General features: G+C 43.1%; 1 protein-coding gene across 1 annotated transcript in view; it reads right to left on the minus strand.

Moving 5' to 3' along the window:
- Positions 1–4,327: 4,327 nt before the first annotated feature.
- Positions 4,328–26,980, minus strand: part of Rgs7bp (regulator of G protein signaling 7 binding protein) — a 106,054-nt gene continuing 83,401 nt past the window's right edge. The window contains exons 4-6 of the mRNA XM_021654031.2: positions 21,428–21,575; positions 17,772–17,842; positions 4,328–9,775 (exon numbers count right to left, since the gene is read on the minus strand). Coding sequence (XP_021509706.1) covers positions 9,684–9,775; positions 17,772–17,842; positions 21,428–21,575 — 311 coding nt within the window. The 3' untranslated portion in view covers positions 4,328–9,683. The remainder of the gene's footprint in view (positions 9,776–17,771; positions 17,843–21,427; positions 21,576–26,980) is intronic.

Below are 26,980 nucleotides of genomic sequence, written 5' to 3' on the forward strand. Positions count from 1 at the left end.
AAATACTATGGCGGTGTGCAAAGGAAGGGACTGAAAGGTTCAGGTAGGTGAGCTTGCTGAAAAAGACTTTGCTGACATTGGAAAGCTCACTCTGGTTCTGTTCCTTGGGAGCACCCAAGGGACACTTTGTTTTCCCAGACAATAAAGAATGTGTGAGGGAGGGAGGAGCAGCAGTAACAGCAGGAAGGAGCATAGATGCCTGGGATTCTGAGAGTGATGAAGATGGTGGCGTCTTAGGTTGTTAGCTGAGTGACTACCTAACTTTCAGAAGCAAAGTGGGCATAACTCCTATAACGAGCATCGATGTTCAAATATACCAGGAGAGAACAGACCTGTAGGATCACTTGAGGTGACTAATGATAGTCATGGCATTCACAAGAAGCGGAGCTGTACCCTGAAAATGTTCAAACTACATAAAATAAAAGGCTGACATCATGGTCTCTTGCCCAGTTTTCACCTGTGAGTGCCTGTATCAGACCCAGAACTCCTCTGTGAAAAGAGAGGCCATATGGTCCCCCACACGACTTGCAAAGGCCACATAGTCCCCACAAGACAGCAGTGACCTCTCTCTCCTGAGTCTTTCCCTAAAGAGTCATGTAGCCATTTATTCTGGAAATCATAAAATAGGAAAAGGCGGGGATTTCTGAATTTTTCAGGGGCTCTGGGGGACAGAATCTGAGCTGACACTGATGTTCCAACATTGTCCGTCTCTGTCAGAGAAGAGCAAACTGGGTTTGGAAGCAGACCCACTTCATAGTGTGGCAGCTGCTTTTATGAGCCTTCTTTCACTAACACTCAAGTTTATCAATGGAGTGGACGTGCTTAGTAGTTGGCAGCTCCAGCACGTTGGTCCTTAGCCTGGAGGGGAAGAGGCAATGAACTTGGAAAAAAACCCAAAAGACCTGATAAACATTCCAGGAACCTCCTGTTCTCAGCCTGAAGATCAAACCATTGCTATACAAGGGCAATGGGGAAGATATTGGACTTCTTGGGAGATCACAGCAGGGTTGGCAGCTACAAGGCCACTGGCTGGTTCCAGAAGCCCCAATGGTAACCGCTGTGCCAGTGTGGCCTCTTTCTACAGCTTAGAACAGTCTCAGACAAGTACCTGTGAAGCTGTGAACCCACTTATGAACACCCTTCCTGCTTGTAATGATAATGTGATTACTATAGGACAGATATGAGGATTTTGAAGAGGATCATGATTCTGGAAGTCCCATTGGTCCTTAGTAAGACTCTGCTTTTATCTTTCCACCAACAAATACGTGGTCTTTAAAAGCCCTCTGCAGGTTTCCTGAGGTAAGTGGGGCAGAAAGCCCTAAAAGCACAGACTGACTTCCAACAACTGTTAAGTGTGTGCTCTGACAAACATCATGTGTCTGAGTGCTATGGACCCTTGTCCAACTGTGAGGACAACACTTACCAGTCAAGCCCCATGTGTGCCTGTGCTCACTGGACATTTTGGAACCAGACTTATTGACCTCTGGTTGACCTCATATTGACAGCATTTTACATAGCAAACCTCAGATAAGTGTATGTGGTTTATAAGGCATGTCTTCAGAGGATCTTGGGACAGTGCTTCTCTGTCTCTGGGAAACCTCACAACGCCTCACAGTGGCACCATCTGGGAGAATGCTGTGTTAACCAGATATTGTGTTAAGTGGACTGGACAGGGCCCGAAGTGCTCTGGATTTCTGGGTGAGATGCATGAGCTCCAGGGGAGCTGGTGGCGGTGACCACTGTAAACTTCCGCTGTGTCAGTCATGTCCTTAGGTACCCTTTGGTCTGTGGAATGCTGGGATATTCTCTCAGAAGTAAAAGTACGTTAGTGTCCCTTGATCCTCCTGTCAGTAAGAAGGGAATATGAAGTCTGATGAGCCTCTTTGGCTTCCAGAGCCATCACATTCCTCTCTACTAGAAGGGGCCACGAGCCAAGGATTGCAGGAGGCTTTTTGAAACTGTAAAGGTTCTAGAGGCTTTGAGCCTGTGGATTCCTTCATTTAAGATCATTGAAATGGATTTAACATCTAGAAAGGTTAACGCCATGCTTGTCTTAAGCCACTGTGTATGTGGCAATTTGTTATGCCACCAGGCCACTGAATGTCTTCCCTGTTGTCAAGCAGACATCGACTGTTGTACCTTTGTCACAAAGAAAGGACTTGGGAATGAGGACACCTGCCCTGACCAGAATGAACCTGTCTTCTGGAGAGCTCTGCCTCTGCTGTCTGCAGGAGGTCAGCCAACGCCACCTCCGTGGACTTAGGGTCTAATCTACTGACGTGGGACCCTGCATAGGACTGTGAGACCCTCCTCCCTGTCAGCACAGAATGTGTACCTGTGGAAGCTGCGCTAGCTCCTGTTTCCTGCCACTGGTTACATGTGCAGAAGCTCCATCTAGTGGAGAGACTTAGGCCACAAATCCTCTGTGCAAGGTGAATGGCAACACAGACCCAGATGGCTGCATCCCGGAGGGTCTTTCCGACTTCACTGCTCTCCCTGCCTCCCTCCCTCTCTCCCTCCTGAGACAGGGAATTTCCAGATAACAACCCCCAAATGGAGAAGGGCTGCAGAGTGTCTGGGTCCATTGTTCTTCTAGATGCCCCCCCCAACCAGTTCCCTTTCCAGGAACAGCCTTCCTTAGGACCTGCTAACCACCCCTTCATCCGGAAACATAAAGAAAGAAGCAAACACACAGAAAACCCCCAGCCAAACACACTGCTTCTCCAGCCATAACTTCTCTAAGTCTACTTGGGTGAAATCAGCCTTCCTCCTTTTTTCTCATGGGACTTTAAAAAGAACTAACTCTGCTTTCTCTGAATGGGTTGAAGCCTCTCCTTCAGTCTGCTGTTCTCTAACAAACCCTTACCTTGGATGGCCATCTTCATCCATGAGCCATATTCTTTCCTAACAGTAATGACATGCTTCTCAAAGGAGACCCTTGCACAATCAGTGTCCTTCCTGAAGCTTTACAATCCTTGTGCCAAAACCCACTCTATGGCTGGTGGCTTTAAGAGGGATATATGGCTCTAAAAAGAGAAGGGCTGGAAGGAGAAGAGGCCTTTGACTCACTGAGAAATCCATGCCTCCTTTTTAGAATCTATTTGTCTCATGTCCTAGATATTAGAGAAGAGAAAATGAGAGTCTTAATGTAGTTTAAGCCATGGCTAATTACTTTAGATCCCTCATGTCAATAAACGGGTGATTGACCCCAGTCCTCATGATGGGGATAGGGGCGGCTACTGAACCATAATGAGAACATAGAAGAGTATATGTTTGACACATAGAAGGCCCATGGGGTCATTTGTTGGGCATTAAACTCAGTTCCATTAAACTCAGGTTTAATGGAAAGTAGAAAAGTACAGTTCACATAACTGTGTAGTGACTCAGGTCCCAGAGCTTAGAGGTGACAGAATGAAGTGAACCCAGGACTGGGTGGCAGAAAAGAGTGACAACAAATATTAACTATGTAATCTTGGGATCAAACTATGTGTATTGGTGCTAAGGGCTGTTCTTTTCTTATATTTCTCCAAGAACTGTGACAACAGACTCTAGAAGCAGCTATCCCTAGATCGGGTAAATACATCTTGAAGAGTGAGCCCATTTAATCAGCTCAAGCGTGAACTGCAGAGATTTGGTGAGGTCTGTCAATGTTTCCTGACATCTTGGCATCCATCTCACAGCTGTTGGGCATTGGTGGTTGCTGATAGCAGCAAGCAATTGCTTATCATTTTAGCCTCTGCCAGTCCAGCATTCAAGTGGCTGTATTATTTTCAAGACTTCTTTATTTTTATTTTATATGTGGGACTGTTTTGCCCTCGTGTGTATATGTGCACCTTGCTCATGCCGTGCCCACAGAAGCCAGAGGCGAGCTTTGGAACTGCTGGGACTGGAGTTACAGACAGCTATGAAGTGCCATGTGGTACTGGGAACGTGGGTCCTCTAGGCGAGCCGTCAGCGTCAGCGCATGCGACAGCTGAGCCACCCCTGCAGCCCAGCGGTTAAATTCCTTCACTAGGCTGTAATAACCATCTTGAGTTCATTTCTTCTGCTGCCTCATGGGATGCAGTTGTCTGAGGGCATTACAGTTTGCTTATGGACTCTCTAATTTTTCCTCTGTCACTTTCACAGAATGGTCTTCTTTATCTCATCTTTTCCTGCCTCCCTCCCTTTCTCTCTCTTCCCTTTCACCCTCTACATCCTTCCCCTCCTCTGTCTTCTTATGTTGCCCTGGCATGCATTCTCCATATCCTGCTGGCTACGTTTTGACAAGGAGTAAGCCATACGAGGATGAAAAAGAGGGGGAGGGCAAGTGATGATGCAAAATGTCTCCTTTATGTATTTTTTAAACTTTTATTATTAGTTTTTATTACACAAGTAATACATGTTCATTGTAGAAAAATTAGAAAACACAGAAAAGCAAAAGAAAAATAATCACCCATAATCCCACTACCCATGGATAACTGCTATTAACATTGTAGTTTATGGCCTTCTAGCTTTCTTATGCATATATATATACATACATAGATATATTTATATGTGGTTTTCTTTTTTTACAAATATTGTGTCATACTATACATACTGTTTTATAACATGTTTTTTTTTCATTTAATATATATTGTCAACGTCATCGTTTATTCCCTGAAAAAATTATACAGGTACTACATGCTCATTGTGAAAAAGTCAGAAATCACAGATATGCAAAAAGAAAATACAATTGCTCCAAATCTCACCTCCTGGAGAGAAATGCTGTCGTCCTGAAGGCAAACATTCTTTCAGACTCTCTAATGCACACACGTTTGTTTGTAAGAGGGTGATCCTTTGAAAACTCTCCTACAACCGTCTCAGTTTAATAACATAGATTGCACATTTCAATAAATACATACGGTGCACATTCTTAGTTGGTGTACAGTATCCATTGAAAGGATGTACCATACTTAACCATATAATGTAGGCATATTTACAAGATGTCCTTTCCTGTATGACTTATAAAATAATAAACAAACGCATCTTAGCTCACTTTTTTTGCTTAACATTAAGTAATATGATTACATGTACTTAGTGTGTGTGTGTGAGTGTGTGTGTGTGTGAGTGTGTGTGTGTGTAGACACACTTGTGTCACCTCGTGTATGTGGAGATTAGAGGCCAGCCTGCAGGAGGGGTCAGCTTTCTCCTTCTAGCATGTGTCTTCAGCAGATCTAACTTCCTCGGTGGTAAGAGCCATTTTCTGCTCAGCCATCTCGCTGGCCCATTGCTGAACTTTTAAAGGGAGAATTTCCTTAATGTGAAATTACTAGGCATGCATAAAAATATATACTATTTTCTAGAAAGATCAGATCGATTTATATTCTTGTTGACTATAAGAGAATGTTTATATTTCAAACTTCCTCATTGTTCCCAGGAACTTATTTCTATGAATGTCTTTCTGAATTGTTTGTATTCGTAGTTTTCTCTCACTAGTATATTCAAACATGTTCTTTGTTACCAGTGGATTATTTTAACATATGGGGCATTACTCCCTTGAATCTTTACCTCAATTTTCTACTGGAAAGTTTGATTCTTTTTCTGAATCACAAAATATCACTTATGCCATTCCTTCACTATCTGCTCGCCCAATGAGTTTGTTTTCAGTGTTTGGTTTGTACACAGCACTGTGGTAGGAGCCGAGAGAACAATGCTAAGAAAAATAAATATACGTTCAATTCAGTGTGATAAACAGACAATCACGCAAGCAGTAATGGAAAAAGTACAGGCCTTGAAAGGCATAGAGACCTCTCCAAAGTACTACGGTTCTCCTATAGTAGAGGTCTAATCTCTTTCTTGCAAGAATTGCAATTATTCCTTTCTTTTAATTTGGTTTATTGTTTACTATAGAGGAGTTTTACATTCTTTTCAAAATGCTATCGGTTCAGCCCATCCATCTTGTCTTGGTCACTTTTTCCTTTGGTACTATGCTAAGAAAGCCTTTATCCCTCGCACTAAAACCCCTTCTCCACCAACACTGACGACGAGTCTTTTTCACATTTGTTGTTTATTACTAGTTTTAAAATTTGAAAACTTATTTCATTTAGAATTCAGTTTGATTAAACTATAGACCCAATAATGCTCCCAGGAGAGATTAACTTTAATCTTACATAACTTACTTAATTATCCAGACTTTTCTCAGATTTTAAATGTAGTGTGCTCAGTTATTTTATGTTATTGGGTCTATTATGGGTCTGGTAGCTTAATTGAAACAATTTTCTACGGGACTGATAATAGTATCACTGCTTTGTTTTTTCATTCTGCCTATACGTAAGTATTTTCTGTGGTGTTACTCTGGAACAAAAGGAAAACACAGATATTGTTTAGGCGTGGATGCATGGAGAAGGGATTTAAGCCGCATGATCGTTCTTAATTCTTTCAATCCTGAGACTGTCACAGTGCGGAAGTCTCAGCGGGCTCATTCTTAACGTGTCCCATTCGCAGGTTTTCTGAAATGAGCAGGATGCGCTGTTTACTTTGGTCTTCCTGAAGCTCGGCTTCCACTAGGTGGCAGTATTGGCTACATCTGAGAATCCTAACTTTTTCCAGGGGCGGGGAGTTGCACAACGATCAGGCAGGGCTTGAGAATACCCAACAGCCTCAATTAGGGTCCTGCTGCTTCTACAGCTCGCTTTGTACCCAACCAATGAATGGCACAACCGGACGGTTTGCAGTGGTTCTGTGTCTAGACACCAAACACCAGTGCTCAGACTTTAAAGCGATACTTTGGCCTGAAGGTTACTTTCGAAAGAGTCTTTGGGCCCAGCTCTAACTGATTCAGAGCCCAGAAATGTGGTTTTAAATAATACAGTTGCATTGGAGTTAGTTCAGATGATGTTTACTTTCTTTATACATGGTGATTTCAGGTTTCCTGTAAAAAACAGGTATTCATTATGATTTGCAGGAAAGAAACTAAAATAGAATATAAAAAGTATGGCGATAAAATGAGTATGTGCCACAAACAGGTGTCATCCTTTTCTCTTTGTAGCACTTGGGTTTGCGAGAGAATAGCTGTGCTTTCCTCCTACCCCTACAAGTCAGCTGGGTGCTTCTGTCAGGGGGGCAAAGACAATTCCCCGCTGGGGGCCACACCTGAGAAAGTCCTTTGACAGGTGACAGGAGAGAGGGGCAGCTCCTACTGGATGCAATTGGCGTATCTAACAGGAGGTGGTGAATCTCCCATGGCAACCGTGAACTAACGACGTAGTTATCAGAACTCCGATCATCAATGTTGCTTTTAGGACCCGCTACTGAAAGAATATCTGTAAATCTTGGAGTACGTCGAAGGGAACTGTAAGACTGAGCAAAGGCTGGAAACCAGGCACTGAATAAAAGATAAGGTGGTTGAAACCTTAGATGTGGAAAATCTGGCTTAGGTATTTAGACAAATTCCCATCTCCATGAATAGCTACCACAGCCTTCTCAGATATGGAGGTGAGACCTGAATTTTTTTTTTTTTAACAGTCTTCAGTTGTACAAAGGACAATTGCACAGAAGGTGTTGATATTATGCCGAGACTAAGGAGAGAGCTAGCACAGATGAACAAAGCAGGAATGATTTAGGTCAGGCATTAGCAAGAGCGCGCCGCACACCGCCCGCCTATCAGTACGTTTGCGTGGGCTGCTAGAAACGAGGCTGGCGTCTAGGGTTCAGTCCAGCCCAAGTGTGGGAGAGCACAGAGACGGGAGCTGAGAACATGCCAATTCAGAAATAATAGTCATAAACAATAAATGAGATAACCTTGGAGCTGATCTCATTTGAAATGACCTGCATTCATGAGGGAAAAGTAAGCTTTACTGACGATGGCAGGCCGAGTGAGTTGGGAGCAGTTCCTTGCTTTGTAAGGAGTGATCATCCTTGAGTCTTTAAATAACACATTTCTTCCATTGTTTCATGGCCGTTTGGTTCAGAAAATTATAATTTTCTCATATAATTTGTGAAGAGTACTTCTTTTACTGAATCCACTCATGCCAGGAATAGTGTGATAGCCGCCAGTTGAGTGGAGCGCAGTTGTGGAATACCAAGAACGGGGTTGTCGGCAGCTAATGGAATTGAAATGCAGACCAATGATAGGTTTTGGAGACCTCTTCTACCCCTGAATTTTACTTTCGATACATAAACATAGGAGAAAATTCCAAGCACTGTATGCTTTCCTTTGCAGATATTAGGTTGAACTATGTGAAATTGCTGTTTATTTTATTTTTTTTAAATAGGTTGAAACAGTCAAATAGCAGCCATTTCATAGAATTCAACCACTACAATCATTACTCATGCTCTCTCCATCTTCCATAGAGCGAAGGGCTTTAAAATATTTAGTTTTTAGGCCATGATATTGTGTACAAATAAGTGCCTACCCAGGGCTGGGTTGGACACCAGCAACTCCCATCTGACTTGGGGATCTTTCAGAACATGGAAAACAAGGCAAGAATTGCAAAGACTCATCTTCCAACTCCTGGGGAATTCCATCTTTGAAAAGGGTCAAAGGAAGGACAGGAGAAAATAAAGCAGGATTTGGAGCATATTACAAGTTTGTGGGAGAAGAGCACGACGGAGCCATGAGCAGAAAAACACAGCATGTGGCTCCCTCTTTCCTAAAATACAGTATTGCTTAGTGTGTCCTGCTCTCAAGGTTCTAAGCGTGAGACAAGACACAGAGTACACACTGGGAAAGCCATATCTGCATAGTCATCTAAAATGAGACAAGCTAAGCTTAACTAAAACAGTTTTTCATTAATAATGTAAAATGTTAAATAGTTTTATGATCTGAGCTAATTCCAGCATGCCCTATAAGATTTAACACTATGCTCGTGTGCGGACTCCATGCTTCAGATTTCAGTTCAAACAAAATGTGATAATATTCGATTTTACATCTGAGGGTAATTGTATATGTTACTATACCATTTCTTAACTGGATAACTTCATTGTCCAAGAAGCTTAAAAAGACACCATCGGATTAAAAGAAAATTAGTTGCCCGTATGCATTGTTCGAAGATAGTAGGATTACTCTGTATTTACAAGATGTATTTTCCATATATGGTTCTGTTGCATTATAAATTAAGATTTTTTCTTACATTGACACTTAGATTCCGACAGAATGGAAGACTAAATGTAAATGAGTGCAGACAAAGCAACGCATGAGGTGGTGTGTGTTTGGTTATTTTATTATTTCTAATGATATTCATAGCTTGGATTCATGAAGTTTTGCTGTTTTAAATAGATTTCTATGTTTAGAGACATCTTTCATATCTGATAAATTGTTAACATGAGATCAGCAAGAGCTACAGATAAACTATTATATGTGAAATATTTTTTCTGTATAGTACATTTAAAAAAAACCTTTAAACAGTTTAAAAAATCATAATTCTTGCTTCTGTCATGGCATGGTTCAGAGCAGACATGCACAATGTCAACTTTTTAAAAATCCCTCTTTAAAACAGGTTGCGCTGTTTTGAATCTGATCTTTTCCTTTTCTTGATGGCAGCTGCTTTCAAGTGTAAAATCATTTGAAAGGGTTAGGGAGAGGCGGATAAAAGTAATAAGGAAGCATAGAAAATGTGGTCAAAACCATTCTCGGTGTTTCGCTGTGTGGAGGTCTTCCGGTTCTGTGGTGTTTTTCAGGTAATCCAGGTGGTGAGTTTCCAGGGCTGGGGTTGGGGAGCCACCTAGCTTGAGACAAGACAACACAACCCGAAGAACCTTCTCTTCCGTCTTCTGACCATGGGGTAAGGAGTTAGATTCAGAAGGCTGCTGTCATCTGTGATGGGACAGAATGCGCACAGGCGTGAGGCACAGACAAAACAACCTGCTCTCTATGAAGTGGCTTTGAAAACCCATCACCCACAAGCCGCAGCAACGTTAACATGTTGGACCAGATAACGCGTTATCACTGGAGGCTATCTCAAGCATCAGAGGACTTCACATCCAGCACTGAAGGACTTCAGCAGTGCCCTTGGCCTTTACTCTGTGCAACCCAAAACACACTCCCAGATCTGTCCAAAGGTTGCCTTGGATACAAAGCTGACAATAACTGGTTTCATTTAAGTCAAAACTGCTCAGAAGCAGCCTTCCAGTTGGGAGAAGTTGCACACAATAAAAACAATCCACATCTGAGTAAGCTTGTCTTGTCTTCTAAGCTTGCCTTCCGTGACCTGTCACTCGACTTCACTAAACTTTGATGTCACTCAGTGTAAATTCAGGTTTACTAGCAAATGATACTTAACCTGAAGTGAAGATTAAGTGAAACAACTTTAGGAAAGCCGTTTACTCTGATGGTGCCTCAACATAAAAAGGCTACTCAGTGAAATAGATACTTAGTAATTATTTTCCTTTATATAAGACCATTTCCTTGCTTCCACTCTACTTCCTTTGTGTTTTAGGAAGAAGTTTCAGCTATTTTCTGTTGTGTCTTTCATATATACATATAATCACATATTGTCTTAGCAACAGCTTGCTGTGAAGAGACACCATGACCATGGCAACTCTTACAAAGAAACACAATTAATTGGGGCTGGCTTACAGTTCAGAGGTTTAGTCCATTATTGTCATGGTGAGAACCATGGTAGCCCTCAAGCAGACATGGTGCTGGAGAGGTACCTAAGAGTTCTACATCCAGATCCAGGCAGCAGGAAAAGAGAGAAAGACACTGGGCCTGGTTTAAGCTCCCCAGTGACAAACTTCCTCCAACAAGGCCACACCTCCTAATATACATATATACACAGTCAGGTTAGATTGATAACTATTGAATCAACACTTTTGGGGTCAAAAATTTAGCACGATTGCAAGCAGAGGAAAAAAGTGGATGAAGAAATGAACCAGTAGACTGACTTATTTTTCTGAGTTGGGTTCTTAAAACCTACTGCAGTCTGAAAGGGAAGGATATAGCGAGGTCCTGGGAGAGCAGAATTGGCCAACATGGCTCTCAGAGGCTAGAGGACTGCAGAGGATAAGCAGAAAATTGTCAGCAGAGGCAGAGCTAGCCCATGGTCTTTATGTGACAAAACGGGTGGCTGGCACTGATGACCGTCAGGTGCCTTTTCAGAATGGGATGGAGGGTTCCCCTTTCCCACTTCCAACCTTAAAGGTGATAGAACCGAACCGTGGCTAGGGCATTATCCAAAATTAGATGAAGGCATGGATGCAGGGAGGGAGGCACTACGTATTAGCAGAACGGGTTTGTAGTTTGTTTGTTTCATTACAGAGCCTAGATATTCAGGACAAAATAAACCTTGGCTTCCTGATCCTCTTTTAAAACCATTTCATCCAGGTACCCAAACCCCCTCGTCTTTCCTAAAGTGTTCTATATGTGAATGTGTCATACTTATTAGCAAATGAATGCTGTCTAACCAGACTGACAGGGATCATAGCACTGGTCCAATTTGTGATGACTTTAGCTGTGCCCTGAGAAGCATGTTTAAGTCAAAGGAGAAAAGAGACATCCAGCTGGGCCCAGTAAATGACTAACATGGTCCCCTTTCTTGTCTCCAGTTATTAAAGCACTGCCCTAAAATTGAAGATTCGTCAAACATGGAAATAAACAGGTCCGTTTATATTTTTTTAAGCGGAGAAAAACAGGTCCATTTATATCCTTTCAATTGTGAAAAACAATTTGCAATAATCTGGGCAACTGTATTTTGAGAGCTAAGACTACAATCTCATCCTTCTATATTTAACCTGTTTCAAAAGACTTCAGACACTGGGGGAAACACCAGGCCCTATCGTGGGCATGGCATTGCTGTGCAGGGGAGCGCTCAGAGGCAGATCGTATTTTTAGAACAGAAAGGAACCATACATAACTCACTTTTTCATCATTTCTGGGACTCTTATTTTAACTACCAAATGGTCATTGAACCTAACCTAACTGGATAAGGCTTTGAAGGATAGCTCACAATCTCTCTTTCGATAATGACTGCACTTCCTGAAATTCAAATTCACTGGCAATTCAGTGCATATTGGGAGCAGAGTCATCAAGACTAGGAAAGTATTTATAGATAAAAAAGATCCCTCTCTCGCTTTCTAAGACTTGTAAGCTGTCATTTAAATCCCTACATTTCCTTTTCTTTCCCGTGTGCCTTGTCCCCGTCACATAAGGAAACATCTACTGTACAATTATACAGCAAAGTATGTACGCACATACTGTTATCACAGGCTATGCCCTGCTATTGCTTTTATGTTAAAAGCACAGAGGTGTCACACACAGAGATGAGATTTTTGCCAAGACTCTTGTTAAATCATGACACTAAATAAAATGTCTTTTCTGTAGAAGAGCTTTTTATGCTATTGAAATTCTTTCCATTCACTCTTCTTTGTAGGTGTGAGTGTGTGTGTGTGTATGTGTTTCATTTAGGATATACATATATGTATATGCAGGGCACCTATGCTGCACAGATGTATGTGCACATACATATGTTTCACTGACAAGTGGACATAGTCTTTTCTTAATTTAAATTTATTTATTTATAATTTATTCACTTTACATCCAGATTGTAACCCTCTTCCTCGTCTCCTCCCAGTCTCACCCTTCCTCCTTCCCCCTATTTTCCTCCTCTATTTCCCAGAAAGGGGGAGTCCTCCTTCCCTACCATCTGACCCCAGCCGATCAAGTCTCATTAGGAGTGCTTGCATCCTCTCCCTCTGCGGCCTGGCAATGTCCCCCGCCAGGAAAGAGCTATCAAAGAGCAGGCAACAGTCCATGTCAGAAACAGACCTGCTCTCTTTGCTAGGGGACCCACATGAAGTCTGAGCTGCCTAATGGCTATATCTGAGCAGGGGATTTAGGTCCTCTTCATGCATGGTCCTTGGTGTGTAAGTGCACATAGTCTTAAGAAAGATGGGGAAATGCTGACATTAAGCAAAGGGACGGTGTGAACACAGATATAGAGGCACCAATGGCAGCCAAGTTCAGGTTCAAATAAGCAGTGTTAGTCAGGGTGGACTGGAACATTTATGAAGTAGGGGACAGCACACACAAAAACTACTTAAAATCACCTACATAGACCCACAGTTTCCTGCTTCTCTGCCTTTACATATGTGTAGGCCCATGTAAAACATATATGTCCATGTGTATATGATATGTGTATATGCATATGCTTATGTATACACAGTCTTCCCTTTGGTATTCTTCCCTTTGCGATTAGCTTCAGCTACTTATTTACCTTTTTATTTTTTATTTTTTTCAGATACTTATTTATACGCATTTTCTGACTGCTCCACGCTTCTGCCTTGCTTCCTGTTCCCATCCCTTCTATAAACAATTGCCTGGGTAGATTAATTGCCTCTAATCCCATCTTCCTACCATTGCTAAAAACAACTGTCTATGAAAATCTTCATATAGTTATCCTTGCTGTTCCAGCCCTGTATCTCCCACCCGCTGAATAACCCTCCTCAGTCAGGCTTCCCTGTCTTAAATTCCAAGTCAGCTGCTTTTTCCATCACCACCAGTGACTATCTTTTCACCAAATCCTTTGGATTCTACAGTTTTATCCAGCTTAATCGCCCTATATAATTAACCATTCCTTCCTTGCAAACTTCTTTGATTCATTTTGCAATGCGCTTTTGACTTTCTTCTTAGGATACCTTTTTGAAGTGCCCTCCTTTCCCTTCAAGCATTCTCTTGACATTTTCCCATGGGCAGTTTCCGCTGTGTGTAGGGCCCTGAGGACCACTGTTCTGAAGATACTCAGATCCTTTTCCTGTTTTGTTGGGTCATGTCTTTTCTCAATGCTACTAACCATTGACTATTAATTACCCTCAGGGTTCCTCCCTCTCCAAAGCTGTAGTCATGCTCTACTTTAAGGCCTCTTGCTTTCTTCTCTCAATAATGTCTGATACCATTATTCACTCCTCTAGCCAAGACTGAACCCAGATCCATCCTTTCCCAGATTCTGCTTTCTCCATTATGAATCATATCTAACCTGCCATATCTCCCCCCTCTAATCTCCTGGCATTACATAATATCTGAAGCATGTCTCATCTGGAATACAGCCCTCACTCCTAATGAAGTCCACTCTAGAGCAGCTCTGGTTCCTATGGATTCTAATGCATGCTGTCAACACCTGGATTCCACGCATGAGCAAAGACACTGACACATCCCACAGACCTCATTAAGTCAGAATTGTAGCAAAGGTGAAACTGTCTTTCAGGCTTAATCTATTTCTGTTGATTTGTTTTGTTTTATAACAGCACACTTTAGAAGATGCTGTCCTTCAGTTTCCAATCTCCTTTGAGCCTTGTCAGTAACCTTGTGGGCTCCCCACAGGTGGTTCCATTTGTAATCCATTTGACACAGCAAGCTGATCATAATTAATGAAGCTCCCTGCTGCACTGCCAATGACCCAGAATGGAGGACAGGAGGGGCGCTGAAGCAGGGGAAGGAACAGCAGGCCTAGAGCCAAGAAATCTGGCTCTAGGAGTTCTGTTTGCAACCCACCATGAAGGTGCTACAGAACAACCGAGGCTCACTCTCTCTCCTTCTGTGTACCTGCATCCCCCAAGTTCAGGCTGGAAGGACACTGACAGAGAAGGCAGTGTCTAAAATGTAGGCATCTTGGGGATGATTTAAATCCCTGCCCTTGGCCGCTCTGCTTTCTTTCCCACTGAAAATCAACGTCAAGTGAAAGTTTGTTGAGTAGGGAATGGGAGAGATATAATCAAGTCTTGAAATGAACCCAGGACCACTTCCAAGTGGAGAGCTAAAATGGAGACTGGAGAAGAGGAGAGTATGAGCTGGCAGGGATTCACATGGTCAGCCGGCCAAACACAGGAGGCCAGGACCATGGTGACATGTTCCCCCCTTTTCTGTTTCCAACACACATGCAAATGGAATCAAAACAGAAAGGGAAAAAGCCAGAAAAGAAACAGATGGCTTTTTATAATGGTTCTCAACCAGTTTGAATCAGCTTTTGAGAACAAGGTTCTACGTGAAAAGAAGAGGAACAATTTTTCCAGGCATCACTCCATTTCCGGCACACCTGAACTCAGACCTGCACACCACGTGGATTGCCAGTATGGGGAGCCTCTGTGGTCATCTCAGTCTGCGCAGTCAGAGGGAAGGATCTGGATGATCTCTGAAATGAATTGAATGCCACTGCCATATGTTTCAATCAGAAAATGGCCCAAGAGACTGGTTATCCTTCCCTCAGGGCCTGCTTTCTCCCTTGCCTTCCTCTGATTCTCACACCCCTCTGCCCACTGACAGCGCAGTGACAGCAAGCTGTGAGTGGAGGCCAACTTGCAAAGTGTTTGCATTTCTCCACAGAAGGAGACGCCTGCGTTTCCAAAAGCCCTTTGCCTTGACCATTCTTTTTATTGTTAGAATATGGCTGGACCACCTCCAGCATAAATCTTTGTATTTTCATTTTCTGGATGGAATCATGATTTAAGACCTGGATTATTTGCTTGGGTGATTTACTCTCTTTCATGGTTTCACTAATAGTACCCATACTTATTGTTGTTCTTTTATTTTACAAATACATTTAAAACTCCAATATTTTTTCTGCTTATAAAATATGAAAATATTTTTTTCTATTATACCTTCTATGATTTTGAAAACTTACCTAATTAAAATGAAATTTCTGTTTTTCTGTCAACACCCAGTTCCAAAATGGCTGCATGAACTAGTTCTAGATGTGGGAGGAAGTTTTAAGATGGGTTTACTTAAAACATAGACCTCCCGCGTTCACAAAATTCCAACTGAGCTCCCTGGTAAATTACATTTCTTGGAAGCTACCAGAACTATTGATCCTAACGTGTGCTCCAAATTTCAAGTCCCAGAGGCCTGTTATCTGACCTGGAGCTCAAGACTGATTTGACACGGACATGGCGCATACTCTGCAGGCTGAGTTCTCCCTGCTGCTGGTTTGGAGTTCTGAGCAAGTGTGTGGGCCAGCTACTAAGCGATAACAGCAGTTTTCACAAACACAGCCGCAAACTGGCTCTGGGTTCACTTCGGGACTTTATTATGTCGCTCCCACTTCCTACTCAACACACGCTCTCATGAAGATGATTTTCAGTTGGTTTGCTGTTTGTGAGGTTGACGAGGGGCATGTGGTGTTCCGCCTCTTTAATCCCCAAGCCACCATCTGAAACTCGTGAAATGGCTTCCCCCAAAGCCAGGAACAGGAAATCTGAAATTTTCAGAAGTCAAACAACTTGCTCCAGGCCACACGGTTGGACAACGTGTGGTCAGAAAAAAAAAATCTGTTATTACAGGTCAACTTTCCTCCAGATCTCTGAAGCGCACTGACTGGCTTGGGGTAGGGGGACAGCATGGGAGGGATGCGGAGGGCGTTGGCCTCACTGAGCAGACTCTTTGGGTTTACCTGTCCTACCTTCTCCCTTCCCCATCTCCTGACCCAGCCTCCGGCCCAGAGCAGCCGGGCCCATGCAGCCTCCCAGCCTTTGTCGGGCGTTCTCGCCTGCCTCCACCTCTCCACCTTCTGCTCTGCTCCCTGAGCCAAGAGGCACTTCAGCTCTGCTGCCAAGTCCTCCTCCTCCTCTCCTTTTCACTCAGCTTCACTCGCTGTCAGGCAAACAGTACACTGTCCTCCCTCCTGCACAGGCTTTGTTCGGTGGAATCTGGAGGTTTTCTCCCTTGTCTCTCAGGATCCCTTTCCACCCTCTCGGCACCACTTTCCGAAGCTAATGTTTCGCTCATGGCTGCTCTAGCTCAGAATGCTTAAGGTGAAGCACTTATTTGTTTTTGTGCACATCTTCAGCCCTAGAGTCCTGCCAACCTGGGTGAAGACTGTACGAGCATTTATTGTCAGTGCCAGGTGGGATTTTAATGTGTTCTAGGCTCCAGATACAGGGATTTAATAGTTAATGAAGTCAGGACTACCCCTCATTCTGGTGAATTTCCCTTTACGTGTGTGTGTGTCAGGTTGAATCCTCCTGTATTTTCTGGAGACGGGTTCTTAAGTTCAAAGCCACAGCACACTCGTCCTACTACAATCTGTAATAACTTTGGAAAAGCCAACTATCCGCCATGTCTCAGTTCCCTGTAAACCAGGAAAACTATAACAGGGGGCTGGGGATTTAGCTTAGTGGTAGACTACTTGTCTAACCCGTAAGACCCTGGCCTTGACTTCTAATATGGGAGAAACAAACAAGCAAAGCATAAATGAAAAAGGAAGAAAAATAATTAGATAAGCAAACAGCTGATGTTTATGAAGCACTTAGGATAGTGACATAGCGTGTATTCCCGATATATTAATTCTTCCTATTACTATTTTTATATAATTAAAACTGTAAATGGAGGGAAATTAAATATGTGAATGATCATGTTAGGATCAACAGATTTGGCAATCTCTCCTATGGACACTACTCCGCCTTCTCCTGAATTACATTCAGCTTGCCGGGAAGGTAACTTCCCAGGTTGCCTGATTTGAATTTTGTGAATGCCGTGAGATCTATATTTTAAGTTGAACCCATCTTAACTACCAAATTTCCTCTACGAGTCTATAAAGCTTCTACAGACAAGAGCCACATTCTTGGTCCTCTCGTGGAGACATGCCTGGTATGGTGCTTCCCACAGCATGTGACCAGGACTGGCAGGGATGTGAGCTTCCTTTGCCACCATTAGGGGACACTCACTCACCGAGACTAAAGCCCCTTCCATTCTAAGAAAGAGAAATGCTCAAGGCTTCCCCTCTCCGTGGGAAAAAAATAGCACTACCTTGCTTAAGAGGCAGCTTCCAAGTTCATCGTGTTAAAAAAAAACATCTCCTGCCTCAAAAAGAAATTTCAGGACTCACCTTGATTTTTCAGTGGTAAAGGCATCGTTTCCCTGAGTTTGCTTAGAAGGTTTTTCATTTCTCGCATGTCTCTGTAAAAGTTGAGGAAAAGAGAAAAATTAGCTGCGCGTTTTCCAAATGAAGCCTCAAACAGTGTGTTCTATGGGACAAATGAAAGGTGGGATTCTACACCGAGCTATACCAGCTCAAGTTTCTAATAGACACACTGAACTTGCTTTGCTTTTATAAGAAAGAATAGTCAAGATAGGGATTTAGCTCCAGCCTTCAGCATCTCTGCCTTTAGTCCCGCCTGGCTGAATTCAGCAGGGAGCCTTTATAATGAGGACGGGACAACGGAGCCAGAGAGAGGCCAAGGACACACAACTGGAACAGTGAACTCCAGGGAAAGTCAAGCTTGGGGTACATCATTGAGGCTACAGTCAGATGGCCACGTTCCTGTGCAGATTCCTTGCTGTCTGCTTGTTTTAAGTCTCTTCTTGCCATGAACAGAACCGAATGATAGCATAGCAATAAATTATTATTGCTATCCTGTTGTTGTGTGATTCTAGGCATCAAATCCAGGGCCTTGTGAATGCCAAGAAGGCTTTCTGTCAGGGAATTATACTCATAGCTCTTTTTTCTTTGAGAAAAGGTCTCAGAGGATGGCCTCAAATTTCTGGCTTTCCTGCTTTAGCCCCCCGAGTGCTGGGATGGGCTTGTGCCACCGGCTTCACAAGGGAAACGTTCTGAGACCTCCAGGGAAGAGCTCTTCAGAGGAGAGATCCTGGAAGAGAGGCCACTAGGGACCTCTGATGACTTGAAGTCAGTTCCCGGGACCTACATGCTAGAAGAAAATAATTGACTCCTGAAACTTGTCTTCTGGCCTGCACATGTACAGTGTAGCATACTTCTATACACACACACACACACACACACATACACACACACATACACACACACACGTGAGTTATACACACCTGAGTGCACACAAATAAATTCAATGTTAAAACATGTTTGTGGGGGAAGAAAATTCTAACGTCGAACTAAAGCTGGTTGCACAAGCTTGGACTTACAGCTACTCATGAGGCAGAGGCAGGAGGATCAAAAGCCCAAAGCCGGCCTGTGCTACAGTGATTCAAGACTAGCCTTAATGAGACCTTAAGCACCTTAATGAGACCCTGTCCCAAAACAGAGTTGTTTTTTTTTTTTTTTAAAAAAAAGGAAGTTTGGGGGGCAGTGCTGAATATATAACTGAATGGTAAAGCATTTAGTTAGTGTGCATGGGACTATATGTTTAAAATCTGTTACTAAAAGAGAAGAAAAGAAAAAAAAACAACCCAAATTCAAGATTTTATACCTACTATTGTTTTAAGTTGAGGAAAGGACCACTGTGTAATTTCAGGCTTGAAATTTTCATTCTGTCTTACAAAGCACCACTGTTCTACTGAGCAGCACGGAGGAACTCTGTTGGGAGAGGCCACAGACCCAAGCTGCCTCTCGTTCAAGAGGAACCTTACGTCTCAGGCACTGCTGACTGGGAAAGGACAGGGGAGCGGCCCAGTGAGGGATAGAAAACCCTTGAGATGTTCAAATGGCGGCTGAGGGAGTGAGGCTGACGGAGTGTCATGGCCCTGGCACGCAGGTGAAGCAGAAGAAAGCGGTGGCATAAGCAGGCAGGCAGGGCCACGCTTGGTAGTGTTTCTGGAAGGGAGGAGAAGGAGGGACCAAGCACACAGCACTGGGATGGAGCTCCATTATCACCTTGCACAGGGTACGGGACCTATGCCCCCTCGCCTGGGTTTCTTGCTGCCTGCCTCCCTCAGGCTTGCCTACCTCCTTTGACCGAAATCTGACCAGTATCATTGCCAACGCTGCAGGCTACCTTACTCCATGCTTACTGCCACAGATGATCTTTTCGTAAAGCCTGAGGTGTGGGTCTGACTGCCGTTCAAGCTGTAGGAAAAGGGACTAGTCTTAGGTGGCTTCTGCCCTGACCATGACACTCTGAGAGAAGTGCTCCCTTTTTCTGGGAACAGAACAAAGAATCTTTTACTTTTTAGAATAACATACCTAGCTCTTTCATCGCTTGTTCATACTTCAATAAAACGGAGACAAACAAGCTTTCTTGTTTGAATTATTGGATATCGAAGCTTATGCAAGTTATATTAATAGCACACAATTACCGCATGCCCCAATTTCCTATAAACACAGAAATTTAGTAATTAGCTTTAGAATTATATTATAACCTGAAAGTAGAACCACAATGGCTATAAATGCCATTGTGTTTTTCATTTCTAAAAATAAGAAAAATAAAATGTTCATTATCCTGTCAGTGACTCAACCCCGTGCACACAGAGAGAACACGGAGTAGAATTACCCCAAGTTCATTCAGGTGTTTTGTGCCAGCTCTGGGGACATTCATAGTAAAGGCCGCAGGTATTAGTGTGAAGCTTACACATGGCCTCATCTTTTTCCTTCACAGAATGGTATTTGCAACATGTTGACGGGTCCTTGTTCTTGTTTTAGTAGTGCTTTCTTTTCCCCAGTGACGTAGAATCACTGTTTTTTTTTTTTTTTTTGTTTGTTTGTTTGTTTTTTTCCTTTCTGGAAGAGGCTCCTCTCTAGCAGTAATTTGCAGAGGTCAATGCATTAAGTCATTCTGACTACTAAGATGCCATCAGCTGTATTCCAGGAGAGGAAAAAGAACATGTAAGTTGGTCAAAATGCTAAGCAGGACATTCCAACCACATCTAAGGATCTACCGGAAGTATCTTTGGATAATTTAGATTTTTTACCCTTAAACAAAAGCGTGATTTAGGTTTTAGCCCTTGGGTAAGTTGTGATGGTAATAGGTCTGCCTTTTTTTCATCTAAGAAAATACACTGGTCCCCTCCCCCCCTTTTCTTGTTTTAAGACTAGACTCCCCAATTCTGGATTACAGCTGTGCACTACCGTTCCTGGCTCGTTTTCGTTTTCCATGGAGATGTGATGTGTTGGATGGGGGAGGTAGGCGGAGCTCTAGGAGCCTGAAACTGCTGTAGCTTGTCCCCCTATGGGTATGGACTGCTCTTACTGTGGTTTGAGCACAAAATGGTCCCAAAAGTTTACATGTCAAGGCTTGGTCCCCAGCTGGAGGCACTGTTAAGAAGTGGTTGGACCATGAGGGCTCTGACCTAACTGGCACGTTGGTGCACTGATGGAGCAATTATTTGGCAGCACTTTGGGAGGTAAGGAAAACTAGGAGATGGGACACAGTTGGAGGAAGTAGGCCATTTGTCACCAGGGGTATGCCTCCAGCCCCTTCTGCTTTCTCTCTGCTTCCTGGTTCATCATGAGGAGAAGTAGTGTCTTCTGCTATAGGCTTCCTTGTATTGTCTCAGGCTTAGAGACCATGGAGCCACTGCCTTTACTCACAGACTACACCCTCTGGAATCTCGAGCCAAAACAAATCTTTCGCCTTTGAGTTCTTTTCTCAGCGGGGTTTTGTCACAGTGATAGAAACCTCACTAACACCTCACTCTCTCCCCAGCTTTCCCTGTGCAGGTGAGGCACACTCTGTCAGACCACAGAGAGCCTTGTTTCTCCCAAACCTGGAGATGAAAACCCTACACTCTCAGTGGATTCAAGATCACTGACTGGAGGAAGGCAGCATCTGGTCCAGGGAGCCTCTCACTTACCTTTCAGTGTTTTCGATGTCTGTGGCAACCTGCCAGGACTGCTGCTGGCTGTCTAGAGGGGATGAGGAGGAGTCCTCCAGGGCAGGTGTTTCCGCATTCTCCTCAGTTTTGCTGTCCAAACTCTTGGCTCCCCCACCAGCTTCTTTTCCTAAGGAAAAGGTATTGGAGAAGGAGAAGGGGTTAAGAAATCAGTAATGCAATTTCTGTACTCGGGATGTCATAATGGCTATGCTTTGAGTCCAACACCTCATTAAACATTTTCTTTGCGGTATAAATGTTTCTTTGCGGTATAAAGCAATGTGTGTGTGTGTGTATGTGTGTGTGCGTGTGTGTGTGCTTGTGTATATAGTATGCTCCTACAACATTCTGGAATAATAGTTGAAGACAACACCATCTAAAGGTCAACACAAAATTAAGGGCCTTTCCTTTGATGAACAGTTGCTTTGTCACCTGGCATGAGTGACTCAGATTCCCCCTCTTGGGAGCAAGGATTTAGCCTGTGAACACAAGCTGGGTTTTGTTCTCAGAGTCAGGGGTGGAGTGTCAGGGTCAGAAGCAGGTGACACCCAGCGGGCAGAATGGGAGCCCCTGCTGTTTTCTCTGATCCTGGACACTGACTTTCTCAGGCTATAGCAGAGCATGGACCTGCCTTCCAGTTCCTTGGCTCTCCAACCTCCTTTAACACACTGGCTTATGTGAAGAAAAGCCAGGCCTGTGTTGTGTTGACAGAGTAAAGATTAATCAGCTGAAGGGCCCTGTGAAAAGCCTCCTCCTGAGTGGCTGTCACAGCAGAGCACTGCTTAGCCTTAACTAAGACTTGTGTTTACTGGGACTGGCCTCAAATAAATAAACCCCAAAACAACACTAAACATTGGTTCAACCATAAGGTGACATGAAATTAGATGGAGGATCACAGTCCTCTGTCAAGGTACATCCTTTGTCACAATCTCCTATTTTACCTTGAAAATATTTATAGCCACAGGGGAGTATCTTGGTACAGTGGAAATGACCCACAAGGCCAGAGAACTTGGCTTTAAACTTTCCAGCTTGGTTACTTGTGTATTTGCTCCTTCATTCATATTCTGATACAAGTATCTTGAATATCAGCTAACTACCAAACATAACGCTTGATGTGAAAAAAACACAGAAGAAAGAACTGGTTCTTTGCTTGTATTCCTTCTCCTCCTCACTTTTCTCCTCCTCCTCAATGTCCTTCTGATCTCTTCTTTTTTTCCTGCTTTCTCCCTTCTCCTATAGACAAGATCTTGCTATATAGCTTGGTATGTACTAGCAGTATGTAGTCCAGGCTGGCCTCAAACTCATGGCAATCCTCCTACCTCAGTTTGCCAAGAGCTAAGATCTCAGGCATGAGCCACCAGTAGACAATAGCAAAAACTATACAAATAACTGCAAAGCTTCGGTCCAACATTATGCAGTTTAGAGAAAAGGCATCGCCTGTGTTTCATACTTTCACTTCATTTTACTTTTATTATGTGGACATAATTCTAGAAATTGAAATTGTTGGCTGTCGTAGAGCATTTATGATATAGAAGTTTCACTCATCACCTCTTAGCCCCGCCTTACCAATTCTTCTGAGATTTTTTTTTTTTTAAAACAAAACAAACAAAACCCTTCAAACTTGTGAAAAGATTTTTCTTGTAAGAACTGGTAATAGCTCTCTGTCATCTGTCCTCTAAGCTAGCAATGCAGGAAGTAGGAACTGTGTACCCTTCCTCAAAGCACAGCAGAAACAGGCCTCAGAGACCTCAGCCAGAGCACAAACACCAGTTGCCTGATGGGAAGTTGTGATCCTCGGCAATGTACTCTGTGCACTTTGATCCTGGGAGATGTAGCTTCTCTGAGGAATTTCTTTTTTTCCAATTTTATGGTATGCTGTTGGGGGGGAAGTTAATTAAGCACATAATTTTGCAGGTTATCCTTTCATAGTCAGAGGGCCATGACCTCTTAAAACCATTTGCATTTGTGTCCTGGTCCAAGAGTGCAGCTGTCCATTTGCCACCACCTCTGGATAGAATTCATCTGCGTACTTGCACTGAGCTGGGTGATGTGGGAGAGAGCCAAGGGGGACTCCCCAGAAAAAAACCCTCTGCTTTTTAAACTTTGAAGGGTAGGTGACATGGGGGCATGTGTGGAACACGCCTTTGACTGATTATTTCAGAGGTGATCTGTGGAACAAAGGTTTTCATCCTTCTGGTGCCTCAAAGTCTGCATCCTTTCCCCCTCTCCCTTCCACTGCACTTGCGTTCTGTTGGCTAGGCTTAGAGATCTATGTTCAAACTAAGTTTCTCGAGAACTTGGATGGCATTGTTCTCTCGTCTGCTATTTATAGCTAGTGATGCTTTTGTACGTAGTCTATTTATGGATCTCTGAAAAGTTGTAGGGTATAATCTTTAAACTTTTGAATCCTAAAGTGGCTTCTAAATATGTCTCTGTATGAGTTCTTTTTTATGTTAACTTTTCTTGACACTTGATTAGGATTTACCCTTTATTTTGAAAAATTACCTATAGGAGGGCATCTAAAATTATATATGAATTTTACATATATCTGGGATAAACCTTTTAAACATAAGTTACAGAACTTACTAATACATGCTCCTAAGTACTTTAGTAGTATATATTCCTTTATGAATAAGGATGTTATGGATGGAAGATGGCTCAGTGGGTAAGGAATGGTAACATGCAGACCTAAATTCAATTCCCTGGTACCTGGGCAGTAGCCGAGCATGGCTACCCATGCCTACATCTCCAGCACTGGGAAGAAGAGGGTAGACAGACCCTGGGTTCTCCCTGGATACCCAGCCTAGCCTGAACACTGAGCTTGCATTCAGTGAGAGATTCTGTGTCAAGTGAATAAGGCAGGCAGTGATATAGGAAGGCACTCAACACCCTTCCCTGGCCTCCGCATCTACAGGTTACATATTTACACCTGTGTATACCTACATGCATACAACACACACACACACACAAAACATAAAAAAAATGGAGAGGAAGAAAGAATAGGGATGTTTTATTAAATTACCCCCAAACAATGATCATACCAAATAATTCTAAAATGTTTCCTTGTATTCTTTTTATCTAATGTAGCACACTTTCTAACATTCTCTTTAAAATTTTATTTTATGTTTTGTAATTTATTCACTTTGTCTATCAATTGTAGCCCCACGTTGTCTCCTTCCGGTCCCCCCTATCCCCTTCCCCTAGTCCATCTCCTTCCCTGCCATCTGACCCTAGCCCATCAGGTCTCATCAGGACTCCTGGATCCTGGAATCCACCAGGGGAAAGTGATCAAAGAACAGGCAACCAGGTTCATGTCAGAGAGTGCCCCTGCTTTCCTTACTAGGGAATCCACATGGAGACTGAGCTGCCTATGGGCTACATCTGAGCAGGGGCTGTAGGTCCTCTCTATGCATGGTCCTCGGTTTGCGCATTAGTCTCTGCAGCTCCCCGCCCCCCCCCCCCCCAGGGCCCAGATTTGTTGGCTTTGTTGTGGAGCTCCTGTCCCCTCTGGGTTCTTCTCTCTCTCCTATTCTTCCATAAGATCCTCTGCTCAAAGTTTGGCTGTGAGTCTCAGAACCTACTTTGATCCCCTGTTCGGTGGAGCCTTTCAGGGGACCGTCTATAGCAGGCTCCCATTCTTTTTCCTCTCTTCAACTGCCTCTCGTATCTATCATGTTTGCCCTTCTGAGTGAGAATTAAGTATCCCCCCACCCAGGGTCCTTGTTATTTAACTTCTTTAGGTCTGTGAACTTTAGTACGGTTATTCGCTATTATATGAGTACTACTCTTGTTTTTTTGTTTTGTTTTTATCTTGTGACTGTTTTTGAATCAGGACTCCACAAGAGTTGTTTTTTAGAATGCCTTTTTTTTTTTTTTTCACACGGATCTGTCTGATGATCTCCATGTCCAGGTGTGTAGTAAACCTTTCAGCAAGAATATTGCAGAATAGTGCATGTCCCTGGTTCACGACATTGGAAAAGGTACGAGTCATTTGCTCCATTGTTGATGATGTTAAGGCTGCTAAAATGGCGAGTGGCAACTTTTAGTATTGTACTCCCCCTTTCTCGTTGTTACTATAACTTATCGGGTGATTCATTGAGACAGCGCAAGAGCTTTCATTAACATATTTCCGGGGCTAGGGCTCAGTGGTAAAGTACTTGCCATTACTCCAGTGTGAGGCTTGGAGTTTGGATCACTTCAAAACCCATGTAAAGCAAGGTGAGTGTGGTGACTGTAATCTCAGTCCTGGGGCCATCTAGATGGGGGGTGGATGGGTGGGGTGCCCGGGACAAGTGCGTTAGTGACACTAGACCCTTGCTAAGGTCTGGGTTCAGCAAGAGATCCTTCCTCATGTTGTTTCCAACTTAGTACAGATAATTACTGTTTTAGGAATATGGCAGACTCATCAATAGAATGCATATAATTACACACATTTTAAACTTTTCATCCTCTTATTAGCTCTTCCAATGTTGGTTATTTGTTACATTTGGTATCTTCCTTTAGCAATGTTGAAAATTTGGTCGTTCCTGAATGTCTGTTCAGAGATGTCTTTGAGTGTCTCTGTCTATCCTTCTACCAGCAGTGTCCCAGCAACCACGGAGAATGGGCAGGGAGCGTGGCTGGCCAGAATGACCTTGAAACTCTGCCCATAGGGGCAAGACTTCCCAGGTCCCAAGCTCACACTTCCTGGGCCGTCAAGCTTTACTCCTGCTTGGAATCCCTGCTTCAGAGCGAAATGCTAAGAAGTTTAACTTAGTGTTGGTATTGACTGTAACACTGAATTCACTGTTTTTTTTTTTTTTTGTTTGTTTGTTTCTGTCTGTGTGCAGCGGTAGCATTATTTCACACTATGTTCTGTTTTACTCCCCAAGATGGACACTAGTAGCTTCTGCTGAAAGCTGGTGTAGCCTAACTCTTTCTAAGCACAGATTCAAATATGAACTCTAACAGTTCTAGGAACCTTTCCTGTGGTGTGTATTTTTTTAAACTAGGTTTAAAGTGTTTCTGGGTTTGATTTCTTCTTCTTCTTCTTTTTCTTCTTTGTTTTACTGTCGTTTGAATTATTTTTGTTTCTTCCTGAGATTTTTATCTGCCTGGATTCCTCTGTTCTTTTATTCCTACTATATTCAATCACAATCACTTGTCAGTTTGGAGAAATTCTTTAAACATTTTTGCTTTGCTTAGGTATTGCTTGTTTGTTTTTCAGAGTTATGGGAGATATTCTGTGTTTGCCAGTCTCTACTCCCCTCTCCCCCGAGCTGGAAAGGGCCACATGACAGCTATGGACAGTGGACTCTTCAGACCCCCTCCTAAACATCCTTCTATGGAATGCCCATGCTTTAGGAAAGCGGGATCGATGTTATTATGCCCTATGTCTGACATCACTGGACTATGCCATAAATGGATAAACTTGCTTTTCTTATCTATTGAGATATGTCATTATTTCATAAAGCAATTACCCCACCCTGACAAACCAATACGGATTTATTCTTTTCCTAATATATTTTTCTATTATTTTGATGAAAAAAATTTTAA

The sequence above is a fragment of the Meriones unguiculatus genome, chromosome 6, assembly GCF_030254825.1.
Source record: "Meriones unguiculatus strain TT.TT164.6M chromosome 6, Bangor_MerUng_6.1, whole genome shotgun sequence".
Classification (NCBI taxonomy): Eukaryota; Metazoa; Chordata; class Mammalia; order Rodentia; family Muridae; genus Meriones; species Meriones unguiculatus.